The sequence below is a fragment of the Oncorhynchus tshawytscha genome, linkage group LG18, assembly GCF_018296145.1.
Source record: "Oncorhynchus tshawytscha isolate Ot180627B linkage group LG18, Otsh_v2.0, whole genome shotgun sequence".
Classification (NCBI taxonomy): domain Eukaryota; kingdom Metazoa; phylum Chordata; class Actinopteri; order Salmoniformes; family Salmonidae; genus Oncorhynchus; species Oncorhynchus tshawytscha.
Genome location: NC_056446.1, coordinates 25,314,939 through 25,337,260, shown reverse-complemented (window position 1 = coordinate 25,337,260; position 22,322 = coordinate 25,314,939). Strand labels below are relative to the sequence as shown.

The following is a 22,322-nucleotide window of genomic DNA, read 5'->3' as shown; positions in this document are numbered from 1 at the left end:
TGATTGCTTTATCTCTACTGTCTCCAGAGACTGTCTGAACTTGACTGGGCCAGCGGACATTGACAGAGACTGAGACTGATCATGTGCTGTAATCACAATGTCTTTCCCTTACAGACTGCAGCTTAGGCTGTGTGGCTCCCTGTGTGGGATACTGTCCAGTCCACTGCTCTGCAGAGACCGGTGACTAATCCTTCTCTTTCTGAACCTCATTGAACCATCATGTTAATAACGGTCTGACTAAAACCATGATTTGATCTGTGTTCTGATCTCTCCTGCATTGTATCATAGTGATCCTGTGCTAGACCCATATCCATGTCTGTTATTCGTCTCTTACAGCATTCATTAACCACTCCATCTGCCCTTTACAAAGTCTGTTGACATTTCTGCATTCTTTCCCATGCCACAAAAAATAATGGACAAATGGTTCTATCTGTAAGGAGTCTAGAATCTTTAGGGGCGTTCTTTCTCTTTGTGATGTCATAAGGCTTTGGAATGTCTTGTTTCCGACTGCTTCAATCTTTAGAAGAGAAGCATTTATCCATAGAGATGAATATGCCATTTAGCCTCTCCTAACAGAGCTTACGACATAAAAGGAAGGCAGGACGTAACAAGGACATGTAAAAAAGGGCCATACCAAAAACATAAAATACAGAATGGAATAGAATTTTAAACAGCCCTTTATCCATCCATGTATTGCTGTGGTAGTGATGATTCTGTCGTATTGGAAGATTTTTGCTTTGCTGTTAAAGTTCATAATGCGGTTGGTTATGTGCTGTAGCGGTTCATAATTGCATAACCAGCAAAAGTGTGTGGTATAGGTAGCAACACATCTGCCACGCTGATCCTCAACACCAGGGGTGCATGCTCAGTCCCCTCCTGTACTCCCTGTTCACCCACAACAGCATGGCCAAGAGTGACTCCAACACCATCATTAAGTTTGCAGACAACACAACAGTGGTAGGCCTGATCACCGACAACGATGAGACAGCCTATAGGGAGGAAGTTAGAGACCTGGCCTGGTGACTGAATAACAACCTTTCCCTCAATGTAACCAAGACTAAGGACATGATTGTGGACTACAGGAAAAGGAGGACCGAGCACACCCCCATTCTCATCGACGGGGCTGTAGTGGAGCAGTTTGAGAGCTTCAAGTTCCTTGGTGTCCACATCACCAACAAACTAGAATGGTCCAAACACACCAAGACAGTCGTGGAGAGGGCACAACAAAGCCTATTCCCCCTCAGGAAACTAAAAAGATCCTCAAAAGGTTCTACAACTGCAACATCAAGAGCATCCTGACTGGTTGCATCACTGCCTGGTAAATTAATTGCTCAGCCTCTGGCCGCAAGAAACTACAGAGGGTAGTGCGTACGGCCCAGTACATCACTGGTGCTAAGCTGCCTGCCATCCAGGACCTCTACACCAGGCAGTGTCGGAGGAAGGCCCTAAAAATGGTCAAAGACCCCAGCCACCCCAGTCATAGACTGTTCTCTCTACTACCGCATGGCAAGCGGTGCAGGAGTGCCAAGTCTAGGACAAAAAGGCTTCTCAACAGTTTTTACCCCCAAGCCATAAGACTCCTGAACAGGTAATCAAATGGCTACCCGGACTATTTGCATTGTGTGCCCCCCCCAACCCCTCTTTTACACTGCTGCTACTCTCTGTTTGTCATATATGCATAGTCACTTTAACTATACATTCATGTACATACTACCTCAATTGGGCCGACCAACCAGTGCTCCCGCACATTGGCTAACCGGGCTATCTGCATTGTGTCCCACCACCCACCAACCCCTCTTTTACACGACTGCTACTCTCTGTTCATCATATGTGCATAGTCACTTTAACCATATCTACATGTACATACTACCTCAATCAGCCTGACTAACCGGTGTCTGTGTTTTATTTCTTTACCTACCTATTGTTCACCTAATACCTTTTTTGCACTATTGGTTAGAGCCTGGAAGTAAGCATTTCACTGTAAGGTCTACTACACCTGTTGTATCCAGCGCACTTGACAAATAAACTTTGATTTGATTTGGGTATTGAACAGTATTGGCCCATCATTGTTGTTCATCTGAACAAATGTTTTACTGCATCAGTATTCTTTCTATATCGTGAGCTGTGATGAATCTACTCTGTACAGAGAGGCTGTGACACTTTGTTGTCATTTTGAATACACTGCAACACTGCAATATGCTATATTTATCAATCGTGTGTGTGTGTGTGTTTGTTTGCTTGTGTGATTGTGTGCTTGTATGTATGTGTGTGTGTTTGTATATATATATATATATATATATATATATATATATATATATATATATATATATATATATATATATATATATATATACTGAGTGAACAAAACATTAGGAACACCTTCCTAATATTAAGTTGCACCCCCCACTTTGCCCTCAGAACAGCCTCAATTCGTCAGGACATGGACTCTACAAGGTGCCAAAATCGTTCCACAGGGATGCTGGCCCATGTTGACTCCAATGCTTCCCACAGTTAGCTCAAGTTGTCTGGATGTCCTTTGGGTGGAGAACCATTCTTGATACACACAGGAAACTGTTGTGTGTGAAAAACCCAGCAGCGTTACAGTTCTTGACACACTCAAACCGGTGCGCCTGGCACCTACTACCATCTCCTGTTCTAGGGGATATTTTGTCTTGCCCATTCACCCTTTGATTTGCACACATACACAATCCATGTCTCAATTGTCTCAAGGCTTAAAAATCCTTCTTTAACCCGTTTCCTCCTCTTCATCGACACTGATTGAAGTGGATTTAACAGGTGACATCAATAAGAGATCTTAACTTTCACCTGGATTAACTTGGTCATGTCATGGAAAGAGAAGGTGTTCCTAATATTTTGTACACTCAGTGTATATGTGTGTGTGTTTATACACTATGCATGTATGTGTGTGTAATTCTATTAATTGCACAATCCCAGTGCAGCGTGTCTCTCTCAGAGGCTGAGTTCTGCCAACCACGACGTCAGTCAGAATTACTGCTGAGGTACACTGTAATCTCCATGGCAACTCCCTCTCCGCCTGTCAGTGTAGATGATGGATGACTCACCCCCAACTACCCGCCTTCACGCACCCCTCCCTCCACCCACACGAACAACCACCCCTCCATCCCTCCACACAACACACACACACACACACACACACACACACACACACACACACACACACACACACACACACACACACACACACACACACACACACACACACACACACACACACACACACACACACACACACACACACACACACACACACACACACACACACACACACACACACACACACACACACACACACACACCACACACACACTCCCCCATAGGCTTATTCATTATGAGCACCATGCCTGCCGTGCTAGATATAGAGTAGGTGTTTTATTATTAGAAGGGCTGTAGGCCCACAGTATATGGAAGACAAGATAATAAGTTGCCAATGTTTCTTAACTTAATTTGAATGCCTTCATTATCAGAAAATACTTGGACTGTTAGCAAGGATCCGATGTACTTAACCATTTAAACACCTTCATCGATGCTGTAGCCTCCATCACACAGAGCATATTTTGCTGACTGTAAGACACAAGGACATAAAAGCCAAGTTTGTCTTTTCCTCTCAATCTTCATCCTCACACAACACAACAACGTTTCAATCGATTGGTTGTTATTTCCTATGGCACAGACAATCTTAACAAGGCAAGATCCTCTCATTGATTTAGTAGGAACGAGACGAATCAGACAAATCAGAATGCCATCTCTATGGTAATCATTAGAGTAATGACCCATGTGTGAGCTGTCAAGCAAGACAACATCTTTTTCAATGAGCATAATATGAAAATGGTGCTTTGTTTGCAGTTAGAGTTGGTTATTCTCTGTTTATTTACCAGTTAGACCTTTATACAACTCTGACTGGCATGACAAAGTACTGTACTGAATCATCTATAGAAGCTTTAGTTCAAGTTAGACTCCACAGCAGCAGCTAATTTGAATAACCAATCAGTGTCCCAAATGGCACCCTATTCCCCACACAGTGCACCACTAAGTAGTGCACTACAGTGAATAATGGTGCAATTTGAGAACAGGCACATGGTCCTGCAGCCACTTTGGTCTCCCTCCCCGATTCTAAACAGTGCAGCGTTCTAGAACCAGGACACTCCATCTGGCTTTATAATGTAGATCAGATACAGTATCTACAATATTCATTCACTGCATTTGTATTATGTTAACATGTACACTGCATGTATATGTGTATATCTGAATATTGTACAGATATGACATGTAATAACATTGTGTGAGTCCCAAATGGTACCCCAATCCCTATAAAGTGTAGTCCTTTTGACTAGAGCCCTGGTCCAAGGTAGAGAACTATATAGGGAGTAGGGTGCCATTTGAGACACAGGCATTGACTGAGTGTGACCCACCTGTGGTGTAGTGATGTAGCTGAGGAACCTCCGTGCTTCCTCCTCCAGGGAGTGGCTGTCACTGGCCCACGGCTCCAGCTCTATGTGCCACCTGGCAGACTGAGAGAAGGAACAGGGACACAGCCAAACAGCATCAGTGGGCCACGGAGATGACCAATCAGCAACAGTGTTACTATCAGTGTGAAATCCTAAGAATGACAACCATGAAAGTGACATTAGTGACGAACCTTGTGTTCTGTTACCAGTCTAACAGGCTACCCTATAGATGCTGTCCAAGTCCGCTGCCCCAGTACATACCCCTATATGAGGAATGCTTCTGTGTAATATTCCTCATGTTCCTGGCTGCTACACAGGCCCAGGCTCAATGACCTCATTTATCATCACATGCATTTGTCTGTGGGTTTAGAGCAGAGAGAGAGAGAGAGAGAGAGAAAGAGAGAGAGAGAGAGAGAGAGAGAGAGAGAGAGAGACCAAAGAGAGAAAGAGAGAGAGAGAAGACCAAAGAGAAAGAGAGAAAGAGAGAGAGAGAAGACCAAAGAGAGAAAGAGAGAGAGAGAGAGAGAGAGAAGACCAAAGAGAGAAAGACCAAAAAGAGACTAGAAAGAGACCAGAGAGAGAGAGAGAGACCAGAAAGAGCAGAGAGAGAGACCAGAGAGAGCAGAGAGAGCAGAGAGAGAGAGACCAGAGAGAGAGTCCAGAGAGAGAGACCAGAGAGAGAGTCCAGAAAGAGCAGAGAGAGAGACACCAGAGAGAGGCCAGAGAAACTAGAGAGAGAGACTAGAGAAAAAAAACAGAGAACAGAGAGAGACCAGAGAAAACAGAGAGAGTGAGTGAGAGAGAGAGAGAGAGAGAGAGGCCAGAAAGACCAGACAAGAGACCAGAGAGAGAGATACCAGAGAGACCAGAAAGACCAGGGAAACCAGAGTGAGAGAGAGACCAGAGAGGCCAGAGATAGAGACCAGTGAGAGAGACCAGAAAGACCAGAGAGAGAGACCACAAAGACCAGAAAGACCAGAGAGAGAGACCACAGAGACCAGAGAAAGACCAGAAAGACCAGAGAGAGAGACCAGAGAAACCAGAGAGAGAGAGAGAGAGAGAATTACTGTGCTGTGTTCCAGCAATCAATCCCCACATTGGACAACTAGAGAAGTACATCCCATAGTGTGGTTGTGTTTGCACTGTAATTGCATGGGTCAAACACTGTGACCAATGTTAATGACTGCTGGTGCTGGGTTATTTAACTATAATGATAGGCTGATGATAACTGGATCATGTCATTGACAATTGTCTGTGTTCCCTTCCTGTGTTTTCATGTGGACAGTATTACAGTGTGCATGTGTTGTCATGTGTGGTAACTGCACACTAATACATGGTGATGTTGATGTTCTCCCCTCTCAGGCGCAGCTGGACCACAGGACTATGGGCTAGTCCCAAATGGCACCCTATACCCTACATAGTGCACTACTTTTGACCAGAACGTTATGGGCCTTGGTCAAAAGTAGTGCACTATAAAGGGAATGGGGTGCCATTTGGGTTAGACACACTGCTTAGGCCACATCTGTCAGACAGTCTGTGCAGAACCTCTCAATGACGTCAGGGGAGTGTTTAGATCAAAGTATGCAGTTCAGTGTTTTTCTCCTCTCTCTTCAATCCATATACATTTGCTCTGTCTCTTGCTCTGTCTCTTTCTAATCGTTTCTGTTTGCTTCTTACTTTCTCTCTCTCTCTCTGTCTGTCTCTCTTTCTGTTTCCTTTGCTCTACCCCTCATATGGCCCTAGCCTAGACCCATGTGTGTCTACTTTCCCCATCCCTCCTTATATTTTCCGCTCTTGTTCCCCCTTCTTCCTATCTTTCTCTTCCTTCCTGACCCTTTTCCCTTCTCAAAGGGTTTCAACAGAACATGTTCCAGACACATTTGTTTACAATCCTCAACCTTGTCCCTTCTACAAAGAGAGAAAGACAGAACAACCCCGCTGGAATCCAATCCTTCACTCTAGTGCTGTACATTTGTAACGGGGAATGAGAATGAAATGTTTTCTGCCATTTCTCCTGTCAACCTAGACCAAGAGGTTGTTTATAACTCACCTCTGTGACAATTTCATTCGTCTCAGCTCAGCAACAGCTTTCTCTATGACAGGCCATCTTAGATATTCCTGCTGCTAGTTTAACCTAGTCTAGCAAATTGTGTCGACAGGCTCATGTTGAGTATAGAGGTTATTAACCCCTGCTGGTCTTCTCTGTTAGTAATTCAACGGATCATCGATTTCCTCTGTCAAACCATCAGAATTTCTGTCATGCCTCAATCCCCCCCCCCCTCTCAGATTGGAATGATTGCAGTAATGATGTGTGATCATAAATAATGTATGCAGGCCAGCAGATATTATTGGTGTGGCCGCCGTTCCTTCACCACCAGATTTCATTTTCTAGGTTTTTCTTTGTTTGTTTTTCATATCTGTTTCTCTTGTTTTTCTGCTTGTGATTTCCTCTGTCCCTGTGTGATAGTGTTTCATTAAGCAGAGCTCGGAGGGGAGAAAAGACACAAAAACAGAATTGGGCAATTAGTCAGAACAGGAGTAGAAGAGGGAGGGAGGTAGAGGGGGAGGCAGAGAGAGAGAGAGAGAGAGGGGGGGAGAAGAAGATTGAGAAAGAGGGAGAGACAGAAAGAAGAAGAGAGAGAAGAAGAGGAGGTTGGGGGTTACAGTGGCTCAGGAGATTGCAGCCCCTCTCATCTCTGTCAAATCATATTGCCTTCACCCCCTGAGCTTTTCTACTGAAAATCCCTCACTTGTGATGCTGGGCTGGTGCTATGAAGCTTTCAGCATGCAAGGCTTTTAGCTCTGTATGTGCAGTAAGCCATTCCTACTACTAGGCCTACCATTCGAAAGCATGACAGTTACCATGGAGAAAAACAACACAGAAATCTGAGACCAGGCTACACTATACATCAACACAGATATCTGAGACCAGACTACACTATACATCAACACAGAGATCTGAGACCAGACTACACTATACATCAACACAGAGATCTGAGACCAGGCTACACTATACATCAACACGGAGATCTGGGACCAGACTACACTATACATCAACACAGAGATATGGGACCAGACTACACTATACCTCAACACAGAGATCTGAGACCAGACTACACTATACATCAGATCTCTGTGTTGATGTATAGGGTAGCCTGCTTCCAGATCTCTGTGTTGATGTATAGGGTAGCCTGCTTCCAGATCTCTGTGTTGATGTATAGGGTAGCCTGGTTCCAGATCTCTGTGCTGTTTTGCCCCATGGTAATTGTCATGCCTCTCTCTCTCGGGGGACCTGAGCCCTAGGACCATACCTCAGGACTACCTGGCCTGATGACTCCTTGCTGTCCCCAGTCCAACTGGCCGTGCTGCTGCTCCAGTTTCAACTGTTCTGCCTGCGGCTATGGAACCCTGACCTGTTCACCGGACGTGCTACCTGTCCCAGACCTGCTGTTTTCAACTCTCTAGAGACAGCACGAGCGGTAGAGATACTCTTAATGATTGGCTATGAAAAGCCAACTGACATTTAATCCTGAGGTGCTGACCTGTTGCACCTTCGACAACCACTGTGATTATTATTATTTGACCCTGCTGGTCATCTATGAACATTTGAACATCTTGGCCATGTACTGTTATAATCTCCACCCGGCACAGCCAGAAGAGAACTGGCACCCCCTCAGAGCCTGGTTCCTCTCTAGGTTTCTTCCTAGGTTCCAGCCTTTCTAGGGAGTTTTTCCTAGCCACCGTGCTTCTACACCTGCATTGCTTGCTGTTTGGGGTTTTAGGCGGGGTTTCTGTACAGCACTTTGTGACATTAGCTGATGTAAGAAGGGCTTTATAAATACATTTGAATGATTGATATAGCCCCTCCCTCAGCCTATAGCCCCTCCCTCAGTGTATAGCCCCTCCCTCAGTGTATAGCCCCTCCCTCAGCCTGTAGCCCCTGTGAAAGCCACCTGTCGTGGCCTGAACATCAGTTTGGATCAGGTCCTGACACCCACAGATTAACAGGGAAATATTTGGGTTGGGTATTTAACTGGGGATCAGGGATGGGTGGATTATGAGCCATTTGGCCAGGGGTGGAGGTGTGTGACTGCTTTCAGAGAATGAGAATCTGCCTTCGGTTTTAATTACCCTTCTGAGAAGAATTACCTTAGAGGACCAACACTGTAATGTATTCCAGCCCCCCAGTAATGTCGTGTTCTGATTTCCTTCTTTCCCTTGTTCTTATTTGATGAGGAAATATAATTGCTTGGGCAGGGAGTTTTCTCCTCACACACACCTAAATCAGACAGAACATATCCCTGACAGACACAGAGAGACAGACACAGAGAGACAGACACAGAGAGACAGACACAGAGAGACAGACACAGAGAGACAGACACAGAGAGACAGACACAGAGAGACAGACACAGAGAGACAGACACAGAGAGACAGACACAGAGAGACAGACATAGAGAGACAGACATAGAGAGACAGACACAGAGAGACAGACACAGAGAGACAGACATAGAGAGACAGACACAGAGAGACAGACATAGAGAGACAGACACAGAGAGACAGACATAGAGAGACAGACACAGAGAGACAGACACAGAGAGACAGACACAGAGAGACAGACACAGAGAGACAGACATAGAGAGACAGACACAGAGAGACAGACACAGAGAGACAGACACAGAGAGACAGACATAGAGAGACAGACACAGAGAGACAGACACAGAGAGACAGACAGACAGGCAGAGAGAGACAGAGACACAGAGACAGACACAGAGAGACAGACACAGAGAGACAGACACAGAGAGACAGACAGGCAGAGAGAGACAGAGAGACAGACACAGAGAGACAGACACAGAGAGACAGACACAGAGAGACAGACACAGAGAGACAGACACAGAGAGACAGACACAGAGAGACAGACAGAGAGACAGAGAGACACAGAGAGACAGACACAGAGAGACAGACACAGAGAGACAGACACAGAGAGACAGACACAGAGAGACAGACAGAGAGAGACAGACATAGAGAGACAGACACAGAGAGACAGACATAGAGAGACAGACACAGAGAGACAGACACAGAGAGACAGAGTGATTCCGTTGAGATGTGTACCTACAGTCTCTTCAGAAGGGGCTCCTGTAACAATAGAAGATATAATAGACACAGAGAGACAGACACAGAGAGACAGACATAGAGAGACAGACACAGAGAGACAGACACAGAGAGACAGACACAGAGAGACAGACACAGAGAGACAGACATAGAGAGACAGACACAGAGAGACAGACACAGACACAGAGAGACAGACATAGAGAGACAGACACAGAGAGACAGACACAGAGAGACAGACACAGAGAGATAGACACAGAGAAGACAGACATAGAGAGACAGACACAGAGAGACAGACATAGAGAGACAGACACAGAGAGACAGACATAGAGAGACAGACACAGAGAGACAGACACAGAGAGACAGACACAGAGAGACAGACATAGAGAGACAGACACAGAGAGACAGACACAGAGAGACAGACACAGAGAGACAGACACAGAGAGACAGACACAGAGAGACAGACACAGAGAGACAGACATAGAGAGACAGACACAGAGAGACAGACACAGAGAGACAGAGTGATTCCGTTGAGATGTGTACCTACAGTCTCTTCAGAAGGGGCTCCTGTAACAATAGAAGATATAATAGACACAGAGAGACAGAGTGATTCCGTTGAGATGTGTACCTACAGTCTCTTCAGAAGGGGCTCCTGTAACAATAGAAGATATAATAGACACAGAGAGACAGACACAGAGAGACAGAGTGATTCCGTTGAGATGTGTACCTACAGTCTCTTCAGAAGGGGCTCCTGTAACAATAGAAGATATAATAGACACAGAGAGACAGACACAGAGAGACAGAGTGATTCCGTTGAGATGTGTACCTACAGTCTCTTCAGAAGGGGCTCCTGTAACAATAGAAGATATAATAGACACAGAGAGACAGACACAGAGAGACAGAGATGATTCCGTTGAGATGTGTACCTACAGTCTCTTCAGAAGGGGCTCCTGTAACAATAGAAGATATAATAGACACAGAGAGACAGAGTGATTCCGTTGAGATGTGTACCTACAGTCTCTTCAGAAGGGGCTCCTGTAACAATAGAAGATATAATAGACACAGAGAGACAGACACAGAGATGTGTACAGAGTGATTCCGTTGAGATGTGTACCTACAGTCTCTTCAGAAGGGGCTCCTGTAACAATAGAAGATATAATAGACACAGAGAGACAGAGTGATTCCGTTGAGATGTGTACCTACAGTCTCTTCAGAAGGGGCTCCTGTAACAATAGAAGATATAATAGACACAGAGAGACAGAGTGATTCCGTTGAGATGTGTACCTACAGTCTCTTCAGAAGGGGCTCCTGTAACAATAGAAGATATAATAGACACAGAGAGACAGACACAGAGAGACAGAGTGATTCCGTTGAGATGTGTACCTACAGTCTCTTCAGAAGGGGCTCCTGTAACAATAGAAGATATAATAGACACAGAGAGACAGACACAGAGAGACAGAGTGATTCCGTTGAGATGTGTACCTACAGTCTCTTCAGAAGGGGCTCCTGTAACAATAGAAGATATAATAGACACAGAGAGACAGAGTGATTCCGTTGAGATGTGTACCTACAGTCTCTTCAGAAGGGGCTCCTGTAACAATAGAAGATATAATAGACACAGAGAGACAGAGTGATTCCGTTGAGATGTGTACCTACAGTCTCTTCAGAAGGGGCTCCTGTAACAATAGAAGATATAATAGACACAGAGAGACAGAGTGATTCCGTTGAGATGTGTACCTACAGTCTCTTCAGAAGGGGCTCCTGTAACAATAGAAGATATAATAGACACAGAGAGACAGAGTGATTCCGTTGAGATGTGTACCTACAGTCTCTTCAGAAGGGGCTCCTGTAACAATAGAAGATATAATAGACACAGAGAGACAGAGTGATTCCGTTGAGATGTGTACCTACAGTCTCTTCAGAAGGGGCTCCTGTAACAATAGAAGATATAATAGACACAGAGAGACAGAGTGATTCCGTTGAGATGTGTACCTACAGTCTCTTCAGAAGGGGCTCCTGTAACAATAGAAGATATAATAGACACAGAGAGACAGAGTGATTCCGTTGAGATGTGTACCTACAGTCTCTTCAGAAGGGGCTCCTGTAACAATAGAAGATATAATAGACACAGAGACAGAGTGATTCCGTTGAGATGTGTACCTACAGTCTCTTCAGAAGGGGCTCCTGTAACAATAGAAGATATAATAGACACAGAGAGACAGAGTGATTCCGTTGAGATGTGTACCTACAGTCTCTTCAGAAGGGGCTCCTGTAACAATAGAAGATATAATAGACACAGAGAGACAGAGTGATTCCGTTGAGATGTGTACCTACAGTCTCTTCAGAAGGGGCTCCTGTAACAATAGAAGATATAATAGACACAGAGAGACAGAGTGATTCCGTTGAGATGTGTACCTACAGTCTCTTCAGAAGGGGCTCCTGTAACAATAGAAGATATAATAGACACAGAGAGACAGAGTGATTCCGTTGAGATGTGTACCTACAGTCTCTTCAGAAGGGGCTCCTGTAACAATAGAAGATATAATAGACACAGAGAGACAGAGTGATTCCGTTGAGATGTGTACCTACAGTCTCTTCAGAAGGGGCTCCTGTAACAATAGAAGATATAATAGACACAGAGAGACAGAGTGATTCCGTTGAGATGTGTACCTACAGTCTCTTCAGAAGGGGCTCCTGTAACAATAGAAGATATAATAGACACAGAGAGACAGAGTGATTCCGTTGAGATGTGTACCTACAGTCTCTTCAGAAGGGGCTCCTGTAACAATAGAAGATATAATAGACACAGAGAGACAGAGTGATTCCGTTGAGATGTGTACCTACAGTCTCTTCAGAAGGGGCTCCTGTAACAATAGAAGATATAATAGACACAGAGAGACAGAGTGATTCCGTTGAGATGTGTACCTACAGTCTCTTCAGAAGGGGCTCCTGTAACAATAGAAGATATAATAGACACAGAGAGACAGAGTGATTCCGTTGAGATGTGTACCTACAGTCTCTTCAGAAGGGGCTCCTGTAACAATAGAAGATATAATAGACACAGAGAGACAGAGTGATTCCGTTGAGATGTGTACCTACAGTCTCTTCAGAAGGGGCTCCTGTAACAATAGAAGATATAATAGACACAGAGAGACAGAGTGATTCCGTTGAGATGTGTACCTACAGTCTCTTCAGAAGGGGCTCCTGTAACAATAGAAGATATAATAGACACAGAGAGACAGAGTGATTCCGTTGAGATGTGTACCTACAGTCTCTTCAGAAGGGGCTCCTGTAACAATAGAAGATATAATAGACACAGAGAGACAGAGTGATTCCGTTGAGATGTGTACCTACAGTCTCTTCAGAAGGGGCTCCTGTAACAATAGAAGATATAATAGACACAGAGAGACAGAGTGATTCCGTTGAGATGTGTACCTACAGTCTCTTCAGAAGGGGCTCCTGTAACAATAGAAGATATAATAGACACAGAGAGACAGAGTGATTCCGTTGAGATGTGTACCTACAGTCTCTTCAGAAGGGGCTCCTGTAACAATAGAAGATATAATAGACACAGAGAGACAGAGTGATTCCGTTGAGATGTGTACCTACAGTCTCTTCAGAAGGGGCTCCTGTAACAATAGAAGATATAATAGACACAGAGAGACAGAGTGATTCCGTTGAGATGTGTACCTACAGTCTCTTCAGAAGGGGCTCCTGTAACAATAGAAGATATAATAGACACAGAGAGACAGAGTGATTCCGTTGAGATGTGTACCTACAGTCTCTTCAGAAGGGGCTCCTGTAACAATAGAAGATATAATAGACACAGAGAGACAGAGTGATTCCGTTGAGATGTGTACCTACAGTCTCTTCAGAAGGGGCTCCTGTAACAATAGAAGATATAATAGACACAGAGAGACAGAGTGATTCCGTTGAGATGTGTACCTACAGTCTCTTCAGAAGGGGCTCCTGTAACAATAGAAGATATAATAGACACAGAGAGACAGAGTGATTCCGTTGAGATGTGTACCTACAGTCTCTTCAGAAGGGGCTCCTGTAACAATAGAAGATATAATAGACACAGAGAGACAGAGTGATTCCGTTGAGATGTGTACCTACAGTCTCTTCAGAAGGGGCTCCTGTAACAATAGAAGATATAATAGACACAGAGAGACAGAGTGATTCCGTTGAGATGTGTACCTACAGTCTCTTCAGAAGGGGCTCCTGTAACAATAGAAGATATAATAGACACAGAGAGACAGAGTGATTCCGTTGAGATGTGTACCTACAGTCTCTTCAGAAGGGGCTCCTGTAACAATAGAAGATATAATAGACACAGAGAGACAGAGTGATTCCGTTGAGATGTGTACCTACAGTCTCTTCAGAAGGGGCTCCTGTAACAATAGAAGATATAATAGACACAGAGAGACAGAGTGATTCCGTTGAGATGTGTACCTACAGTCTCTTCAGAAGGGGCTCCTGTAACAATAGAAGATATAATAGACACAGAGAGACAGAGTGATTCCGTTGAGATGTGTACCTACAGTCTCTTCAGAAGGGGCTCCTGTAACAATAGAAGATATAATAGACACAGAGAGACAGAGTGATTCCGTTGAGATGTGTACCTACAGTCTCTTCAGAAGGGGCTCCTGTAACAATAGAAGATATAATAGACACAGAGAGACAGAGTGATTCCGTTGAGATGTGTACCTACAGTCTCTTCAGAAGGGGCTCCTGTAACAATAGAAGATATAATAGACACAGAGAGACAGAGTGATTCCGTTGAGATGTGTACCTACAGTCTCTTCAGAAGGGGCTCCTGTAACAATAGAAGATATAATAGACACAGAGAGACAGAGTGATTCCGTTGAGATGTGTACCTACAGTCTCTTCAGAAGGGGCTCCTGTAACAATAGAAGATATAATAGACACAGAGAGACAGAGTGATTCCGTTGAGATGTGTACCTACAGTCTCTTCAGAAGGGGCTCCTGTAACAATAGAAGATATAATAGACACAGAGAGACAGAGTGATTCCGTTGAGATGTGTACCTACAGTCTCTTCAGAAGGGGCTCCTGTAACAATAGAAGATATAATAGACACAGAGAGACAGAGTGATTCCGTTGAGATGTGTACCTACAGTCTCTTCAGAAGGGGCTCCTGTAACAATAGAAGATATAATAGACACACCTGGTCACAGCATCAGATCCTGGCTTCAATGTGATGTTACCCAGGCTTGACGTTCTCAACTTGTTTCTGCCTGCAGGCTCGTGTGTGTGTGTGTGTGTGTGTGTGTGTGTGTGTGTGTGTGTGTGTGTGTGTGTGTGTGTGTGTGTGTGTGTGTGTGTGTGTGTGTGTGTGTGTGTGTGTGTGTGTGTGTGTGTGTGTGTGTGTGTGTGTGTGTGTGTGTGTGTGTGTGTGTGTGTGTGTGTGTGTGTGTGTGTGAGAGAGAGAGAGAGACTGCTGTGTGGTGATGGGATTACTGTTAGATCCGCTGATCAGTGGAGCAGCAACAAGCCATCAACACCTCCAGGACACCACAGTTAATCAGACTGAGGCAGAGTATCATCTGCTCTCTCTCTCTCTGCTCTCAGTCCTTAATCTCTATCTATCAGATCTTTCCCAGACCCACTACTGTGGTATAAATGTGTGCTGGTAGGCTAGCAGGCGTAGTTTGCAGGAAGAAAATGAAGACAGTCAAACTATACTACTCACAGATTTCTATTCACTCTGTGACTGAAGAAATGTTTGGGCACTCAGTTCCTCCTCAGGGAGGTAGTTCTATGCCAGTGTGTTAGGTAATGTGGTGAAAGACTTCAACAGTCATGTTAGCTCAAGGTTGTCTTGGCAGGTTTACAATTGGTGAGTCATGGAGAGTGGGAGAAAAGGTTCTGCCTTTTTCAGTGCCCTGCCCTTCAGAGGTGTGAGCACTGAGCAGCGAGACAGACGGGCTAACCATAAATAATCCCTAGAACTGATAGAGGGGTGAAGAGGGGTAGGGTGGGTAGAGGGGTGAAGGGGTAGAGGAGTGAAGGGGTAGAAGGGTGGTGAGGTAGAGAGTGAGGAGGTAGAGCGTGAGAAGGTGGAGAGTGGAGGAACAATAATTTTAATCTACTCTTACTCCCCAATGCCCTTTCCCACCTGGACGAAAGGAACACGTGAGAATGCTGTTCATCGACTACAGCTCAGTGTTCAACACCATAGTACCCACAAAGATCATCACTAAGCTAAGGACCCTGGGACTAAACACCTCCCTCTGCAACTGGATCCTGGACTTCCTGACGGGTCACCCCCAGGTAGTAAGGGTAGGCAACAATATGTCTGCCACGCTGATCCTCAACACTGGGGCTCCTAGGGGTGTGTACTTAGTCCCCTCCTGTACTCCCTGTTCACCCTCAACTGTATGGCCAAACACGACTCCAACACCATCATTAAGTTTGCTGACAACACAACAGTGGTATGCCTGATCACCGACAACGATGAGACAGCCTATAGGGAGGAAGTTAGAGACCTGGCAGTGTGGTGCCAGGAGAACAACCTCGCCCTCAATGTGATCAAGACAAATGAGCTGATCATGGACTACAGGAAAAGGCTGTAGTGGAGCGGGTCGAGAGTTTCAAGTTCCTTGGTGTCCACATCACCAATGAATTATCATGCTCTGAACACACCAATACAGTCGTGAAGAGGGCAAGACAACACCTTTTCCCCCTCAGGAGACTGAAAAGATTTGGCATGGGTTCCCAGAACCTCAAAAAGTTCAACAGCTGTACCATCGAGAGCATCCTGACCGGTTGCATCACCACCTGGTATGGCAACTGCTCAGCATCTGACCATAAGGCGCTACAGAGGGTAGTGTGTACGGCCCAGTACATCACTGGGGCCAAGCTTCCTGCCATCCGGGACCTCTATACCAGGCGTGTCAGAGGAAAGCCCAAAATATTGTCAGAGACTCCAGTCACCCAACTCATTTACTGTTCTCTCTGCTACCGCATGGCAAGTGGTACCGGAGTGCCACGTCTAGGACCAAAAGGCTCCTTAACAGCTTCTACCCCCAAGCCATACGACTGCTGAACAATGAATCAAATTGCCACCAGACTATTTACATTGAACCACCCCCATTTGTTTTTACACAGCTGCTACTCGCTGTTTATTATCACTTCACCCCTACCTACATGTACAAATGACCTCTAACCTGTACACCCGCACATTGACTCAGTACCAGTACCCCCTGCATATAGACTCATTATTGTTATTTTATTGTGTTACTTTTTATCATTTTGTACTTCAGTTTATTTGGTAAATAAGGAATCTTGTAAGTAAGCATTTCACGGTAACGTCTACACTTGTTGTATTCGGCGCATGTGACAAATAAAGTTTGATTTGATTTGAGAGAGAGAGAAGGAGATGTTTCTACATATCTGATATGGCCCACTGGGCACAAACTGGTTGCATTAACTGTTTCCACATCATATGAACAAAAAAAAATCTATGTGATGATGTTGAATCAATGTGGAAAACTGATTGGATTTGCAGTAATACACTTAAAGGAGTTTAGGTCATTTGTGTGTGTTTTTTTGGTCATTTGTGTCACTCACATTTGACCCTAAATCCAATGAGATGGTTACATTTTTTTCTTGAAAAGTAAATCAAAACTAGACTCTGAACTGATGTCTGTGCCCAGAGGGGTAGAACTGAACAGACATCAGAAGGTCTGTGTCTGCTGTACAGTATAAGTGAAAGCTAAAGGTGAACTGTCTGCATAGCTGTAGACACCATGATACATACAGGCACTGAGATGCCAAGTCTGCCCTGTCTGTCTGCTGGACATGGTCCAGGTTTGGTCCAGGTCTGGTACCTGCTGTTACACTGCCTGGCATCTTCAACAGAACAGGTGGGATAACAAGTCCCCCCCCCCCCTCTTTGGGTTGTGCAAATTGGTTTAGTACGGAGGGAGGTTTTGGGTGGGCATTATAGCCAATCCTAAACATGCGGTGTGGGACATCATCTCTCCCACAGCCTATTAGCTGCCTCCATCCACCTGTTAAAACTTCAACTCACCGGGTGTCTCTTTTCAACAAAATATTTGGTTTAAATGAGTTTGGGGTGCCTGCTGCTATTGAAATTTCATTCAGGAAATATATTATTACAAACACACCCCAGCCTGTTGTTTTTCAGTACAGTATTTAGCCTTGCTTAGCGCTCTGGGCCAATGTCACACACACTGTTATTATCTTCTGTTGATTTATCCCTCTTTATTTTTTACAAGCAGGAGATCATCCATCTCGATCACTCTCTCCCCCTCCCTTCCCCCTCCCTCCCTTCCCCCTCCCCCCTCCCCTCTTTTCTTTATCATGCAGTTTGAGAGAGGGATTATAGCTATGAATATGATTATTACTGTTGCGGCAGCTATTCCATCACTCATTTGGGTGGCAACAGCAAGCTTGTTGAGTTACGCTGTTAGGTTGTATGGACTTCCAGACTACAATCTTAGGAAAAAAGGTGCTATCTAGAACCTAAAAGGGTTCTTCGGCTGTCCCCATTGGCAAACCCTTTAAAGAACCCTTTTTGGTTCCAGGTAGAAGCCTATTAGGTTCCATGTAGAATCCTCTCTAAATGGAACCCAAAAGAGTTCTACCTGGAACCAAAAAGGTTCTACCTGGAACCAAAAATAGTTATCCTATGGGGACAGCCGAAGAAACATTTTGGAACCCTAGGGGGCTTCTGCTCTCGATGGGAATCTACTTCTGGTAGCATGACTTTATGTTAGGTCCTTGGAGGTCAAGGGGTTAAGGCTATTATAAGATTAGAGCAAAATAGAGCCAAAGTGGTGGTCTTATTGAGGACCCACCCATAGAAAATGGAATTCCATAGATCATCAAAAACCAATATGGGTTCATAAATGAAAATGGATTGAGGTGAATTGTTCTGCTCATAATGGTAAGACAATGGTAGGCAAATATACAGTAATAGGCCAACTGCAGGAATGATTAATATGCCAGCCACACTTAATCCATGTATTACAGCCTTGAGGTTTAATTTAGGTATGGCTGGTCTCGTCTCAACAATCCCAGCTCAGAGCTGGTGTATAGCTCAGTGTACAGGGAGAATATAACCAAATTAAAGTGGGAGGATTACGCTAGTCCTTTTAATAAAGACCATAATCTGACTGGGATTAAGCTAGGTTTAAAGGAAAAGTGACGGAGGGAGAGAGGGAGAAGGGGATAGAGGGAGAAGGGGAGAGAGGGAGAAGGGGATAGAGGGAGGGAGAGAGGGAGAAGGGGATAGAGGGAGGGAGAGAGGGAGAAGGGGATAGAGAGAGGGAGAAGGTAATAGAGGGAAGGAGTTAGGGAGAAGGGTATAGAGGGAGGGAGTTAGGGAGAAGGGTATAGAGGGAGGGAGTTAGGGAGAAGGGGATAGAGGGAGGGAGTTAGGGAGAAGGGTATAGAGGGAGGAGTTAGGGAGAAGGGGATAGAGGGAGGGAGAGAGGGAGAAGGGGATAGAGGGAGGGAGAGAGGGAGAAGGGGATAGAGGGAGGGAGAGAAGGAGAAGGGGATAGAGGGAGGGAGAGAGGGAGAAGGGTATAGAGGGAGGGAGAGAGGGAGAAGGGTATAGAGGGAGGGAGAGAGGGAGAAGGGGATAGGGGATAGAGGGAGGGATAGAGGGAGGGAGAGAGGGAGAAGGGTATAGAGGGAGGGAGAGAGGGAGAAGGGGATAGAGGGAAGGAGTTAGGGAGAAGGGTATAGAGGAGGGAGTTAGGGAGAAGGGTATAGAGGGAGGGAGTTAGGGAGAAGGGGATAGAGGGAAGGAGTTAGGGAGAAGGGTATAGAGGGAGGGAGAGAGGGAGAAGGGTATAGAAGGAAGGAGTTAGGGAGAAGGGGATAGAGGGAGGGAGTTAGGGAGAAGGGTATAGAGGGAGAGGAGTTAGGGAGAAGGGGATAGAGGGAGGGAGTTAGGGAGAAGGGGATAGAGGGAGGGAGTTAGGGAGAAGGGGATAGAGGGAGGGAGAGAGGGAGAAGGGTATAGAGGGAGGGAGTTAGGGAGAAGGGGATAGAGGAGGGAGAGAAGGAGAAGGGGATAGAGGGAGGAAGAGAGGGAGAATGATAGAGGGAGGGGTATAGGGAGGGAGAGGGGAAGGGGATAGAGGGAGGGAGGGAGAGAGGGAGAAGGGTATAGAGGAAGGAGAGAGGGAGAAGGGGAATAGAGGGAGGGAGTTAGGGAGAAGCGGATAGAGGGAGGGAGAAGGGGATAGAGGGAGGGAGGGAGAGAGGGAGAAGGGGGATAGAGGGAGGCAGAGAGGGAGAAAGGGGATAGAGGGAGGGAGTTAGGGAGAGGGTATAGAGGGAGGGAGAAGGGGATAGAGGAGATAGTCTGTATGGCAGGGACAGGGGGAAGGAGAGAGTGAGGGAGTCTGTAGGGAGGGAGAAGGGGGATAATGGAGGGTCTGTAGGAGTGTTGGATGGCGGGAGGCACCGTTTCCATTCCTGTTCCCTGCAGAGCGGATTTAAAAGTAAAAACATACTGTACTCTTCCTAAGTAACATCTGGGCAACATTTACTATGTAGCTGTGTGTATGGGGGCAGGAGGGCGGGGGATTCTTCGAAGGATTAAAAGGATTCTTCAGAATGTGTTTAGTGTAAAGTGGAGATGGGAGATTGGGGGGATTACAGCCTATGTGTTTATGTTCCTCAACAACATCATAACAATACGATAATCTTATTGTTGAGCAGTTTTCTCATGGCAGTAACATTGAATTCTATCCATCTAGATCTACAATAAAGCTGCTCTGAGAACTGTGTTTGTTCTGGCCTTTATTAAAGCTGCTCTGAGAACTGTGTTTGTTCTGGCCTTTGTTAAAGCTGCTCTGAGAACTGTGTTTGTTCTGGCCTTTAATAAAGCTGCTCTGAGAACTGTGTTTGTTCTGGCCTTTAATAAAGCTGCTCTGAGAACTGTGTTTGTTCTGGCCTTTAATAAAGCTGCTCTGAGAACTGTGTTTGTTCTGGCCTTTAATAAAGCTGCTCTGAGAACTGTGTTTGTTCTGGCCTTTAATAAAGCTGCTCTGAGAACTGTGTTTGTTCTGGCCTTTAATAAAGCTGCTCTGAGAACTGTGTTTGTTCTGGCCTTTAATAAAGCTGCTCTGAGAACTGTGTTTGTTCTGGCCTTTATTAAAGCTGCTCTGAGAACTGTGTTTGTTCTGGCCTTTAATAAAGCTTCCTTCTGAAGCAGTCACTGATCCTAGTCATGTTTTCACAGGTACTCCTCATTTAGGGCCCCTAAAATATCCATATAAGGGAACGCCCCTTTTGCGCCCAAAATGCTGCACCTCTGTATTCTGTTCCATTAGCTTGCCATGCAATGAATACGAGACATAATCGTAGCAAAATTGACTGAGAGGCGATTTATTGCTCTGCAATGAATACTCATTCTAAAGAGTTGAGCTTGACTGGTGCATCCTGAGTAAAGAAGTGGGCTTCTACAGCGTCATTGCTGTGAATTGCTATATGAAACCATTTGGCCCAAACCCCTCTAAAAGTATTGGACGAGGGAGAGAAATAAAGCAGGTAGGAAAAACTCCATTAGATAGAGGGGGATCAAGACAAGCTGCCAAAACAAGGACTGAATCCGGAAGTACTCCTGTTGATGAGGACATCAATTCTAAAAGCCTCTACGGCACAAAAACTACTTTACCACATGAAAAGATTTTTCCCTTCATAAAAATAACACAAGTTTCTATTACAGCTTTTACACAGAGCTCTTTAATCTCTTGTCTGTATCTTCTGATCACGGTTGGTTGCGTTATCACTTTACTGTAAAAGTATTTGATTTGCATATGCTTTTTACAGTAGCTTGTTTTTTTTCTCCAGCATATGCTGATATATAGGCCTACATTACATGGGCTGTTATTTATTGATTCATGTGTTATCTATAAGATGTGTGGAGGGGGTTGACTGTTCCAGAATCCCCTGCCTACCTTCGTAACACACACCCAGAGAGCCACACCCAGAGAGCCCGCCTTTGAAAGACTAGGCTGGTGTGTGTGAATCACTGTCTCTCTCTCTGCGTTCAATTTCAATTCAAATGGCTTTATTGACATGGGAAATATAATACTGTTCAAAAGTTTGGGGTCACTTAGAAATGTCCTTGTTTTTGAAAGAAAAGCACATTTTTTGTCTATTAAAATAACATCAAATTGATCAGAAATACAGTGTAGACATTGTTAATGTTATTAATGACTATTGTAGCTGGAAACGGCTGATTTTTCATGGAATATCTACATAGAGGGCTTTTATCAGCAACCATCACTCCTGTGCTACAATGGCACGTTGTGTTAGCTAATCCAAGTTTATCATTTTAAAAGGCTAATTGATCATTAGAAAACCCTTTTGCAATTATGTTAGCACAGATGAAAACTGTTGTTCTGATTAAAGAAGCAATAAAACTGGCCTTCTTTAGACTAGTTGAGTATCTGGAGCATCGGCATTTGTGGGCTCGATTACAGGCTCAAAATGGCCAGAAACAAAGCACTTTCTTCTGAAACTTGTCAGTCTATTCTTGTTCTGAGAAATGAAGGCTATTCCATGCGAGAAATTGCCAAGAAACTGAAGATCTCGTACAATGCTGTGTACTACTCCCTTCACAGAACAGCGAAAACTGTCTCTAACAGAATAGAAAGAGGAGTGGGAGGCCCAGATGCACAACTAAGCAAAAGCACAAGTGCATTAGAGTGTCTAGT

At 44.9% G+C, this 22,322-nt stretch overlaps 1 protein-coding gene across 1 annotated transcript in view; it reads right to left on the bottom strand.

The window, feature by feature from the left end:
• The window catches only part of LOC112217792 (methyltransferase-like protein 24), a 60,966-nt gene that overhangs the window by 21,282 nt on the left and 17,362 nt on the right, over nt 1–22,322 (bottom strand). Inside the window, exon 2 of the mRNA XM_024378323.2 lies at nt 4,452–4,550. Within this exon, the coding sequence (XP_024234091.1) occupies nt 4,452–4,550 (99 nt within the window). The remainder of the gene's footprint in view (nt 1–4,451; nt 4,551–22,322) is intronic.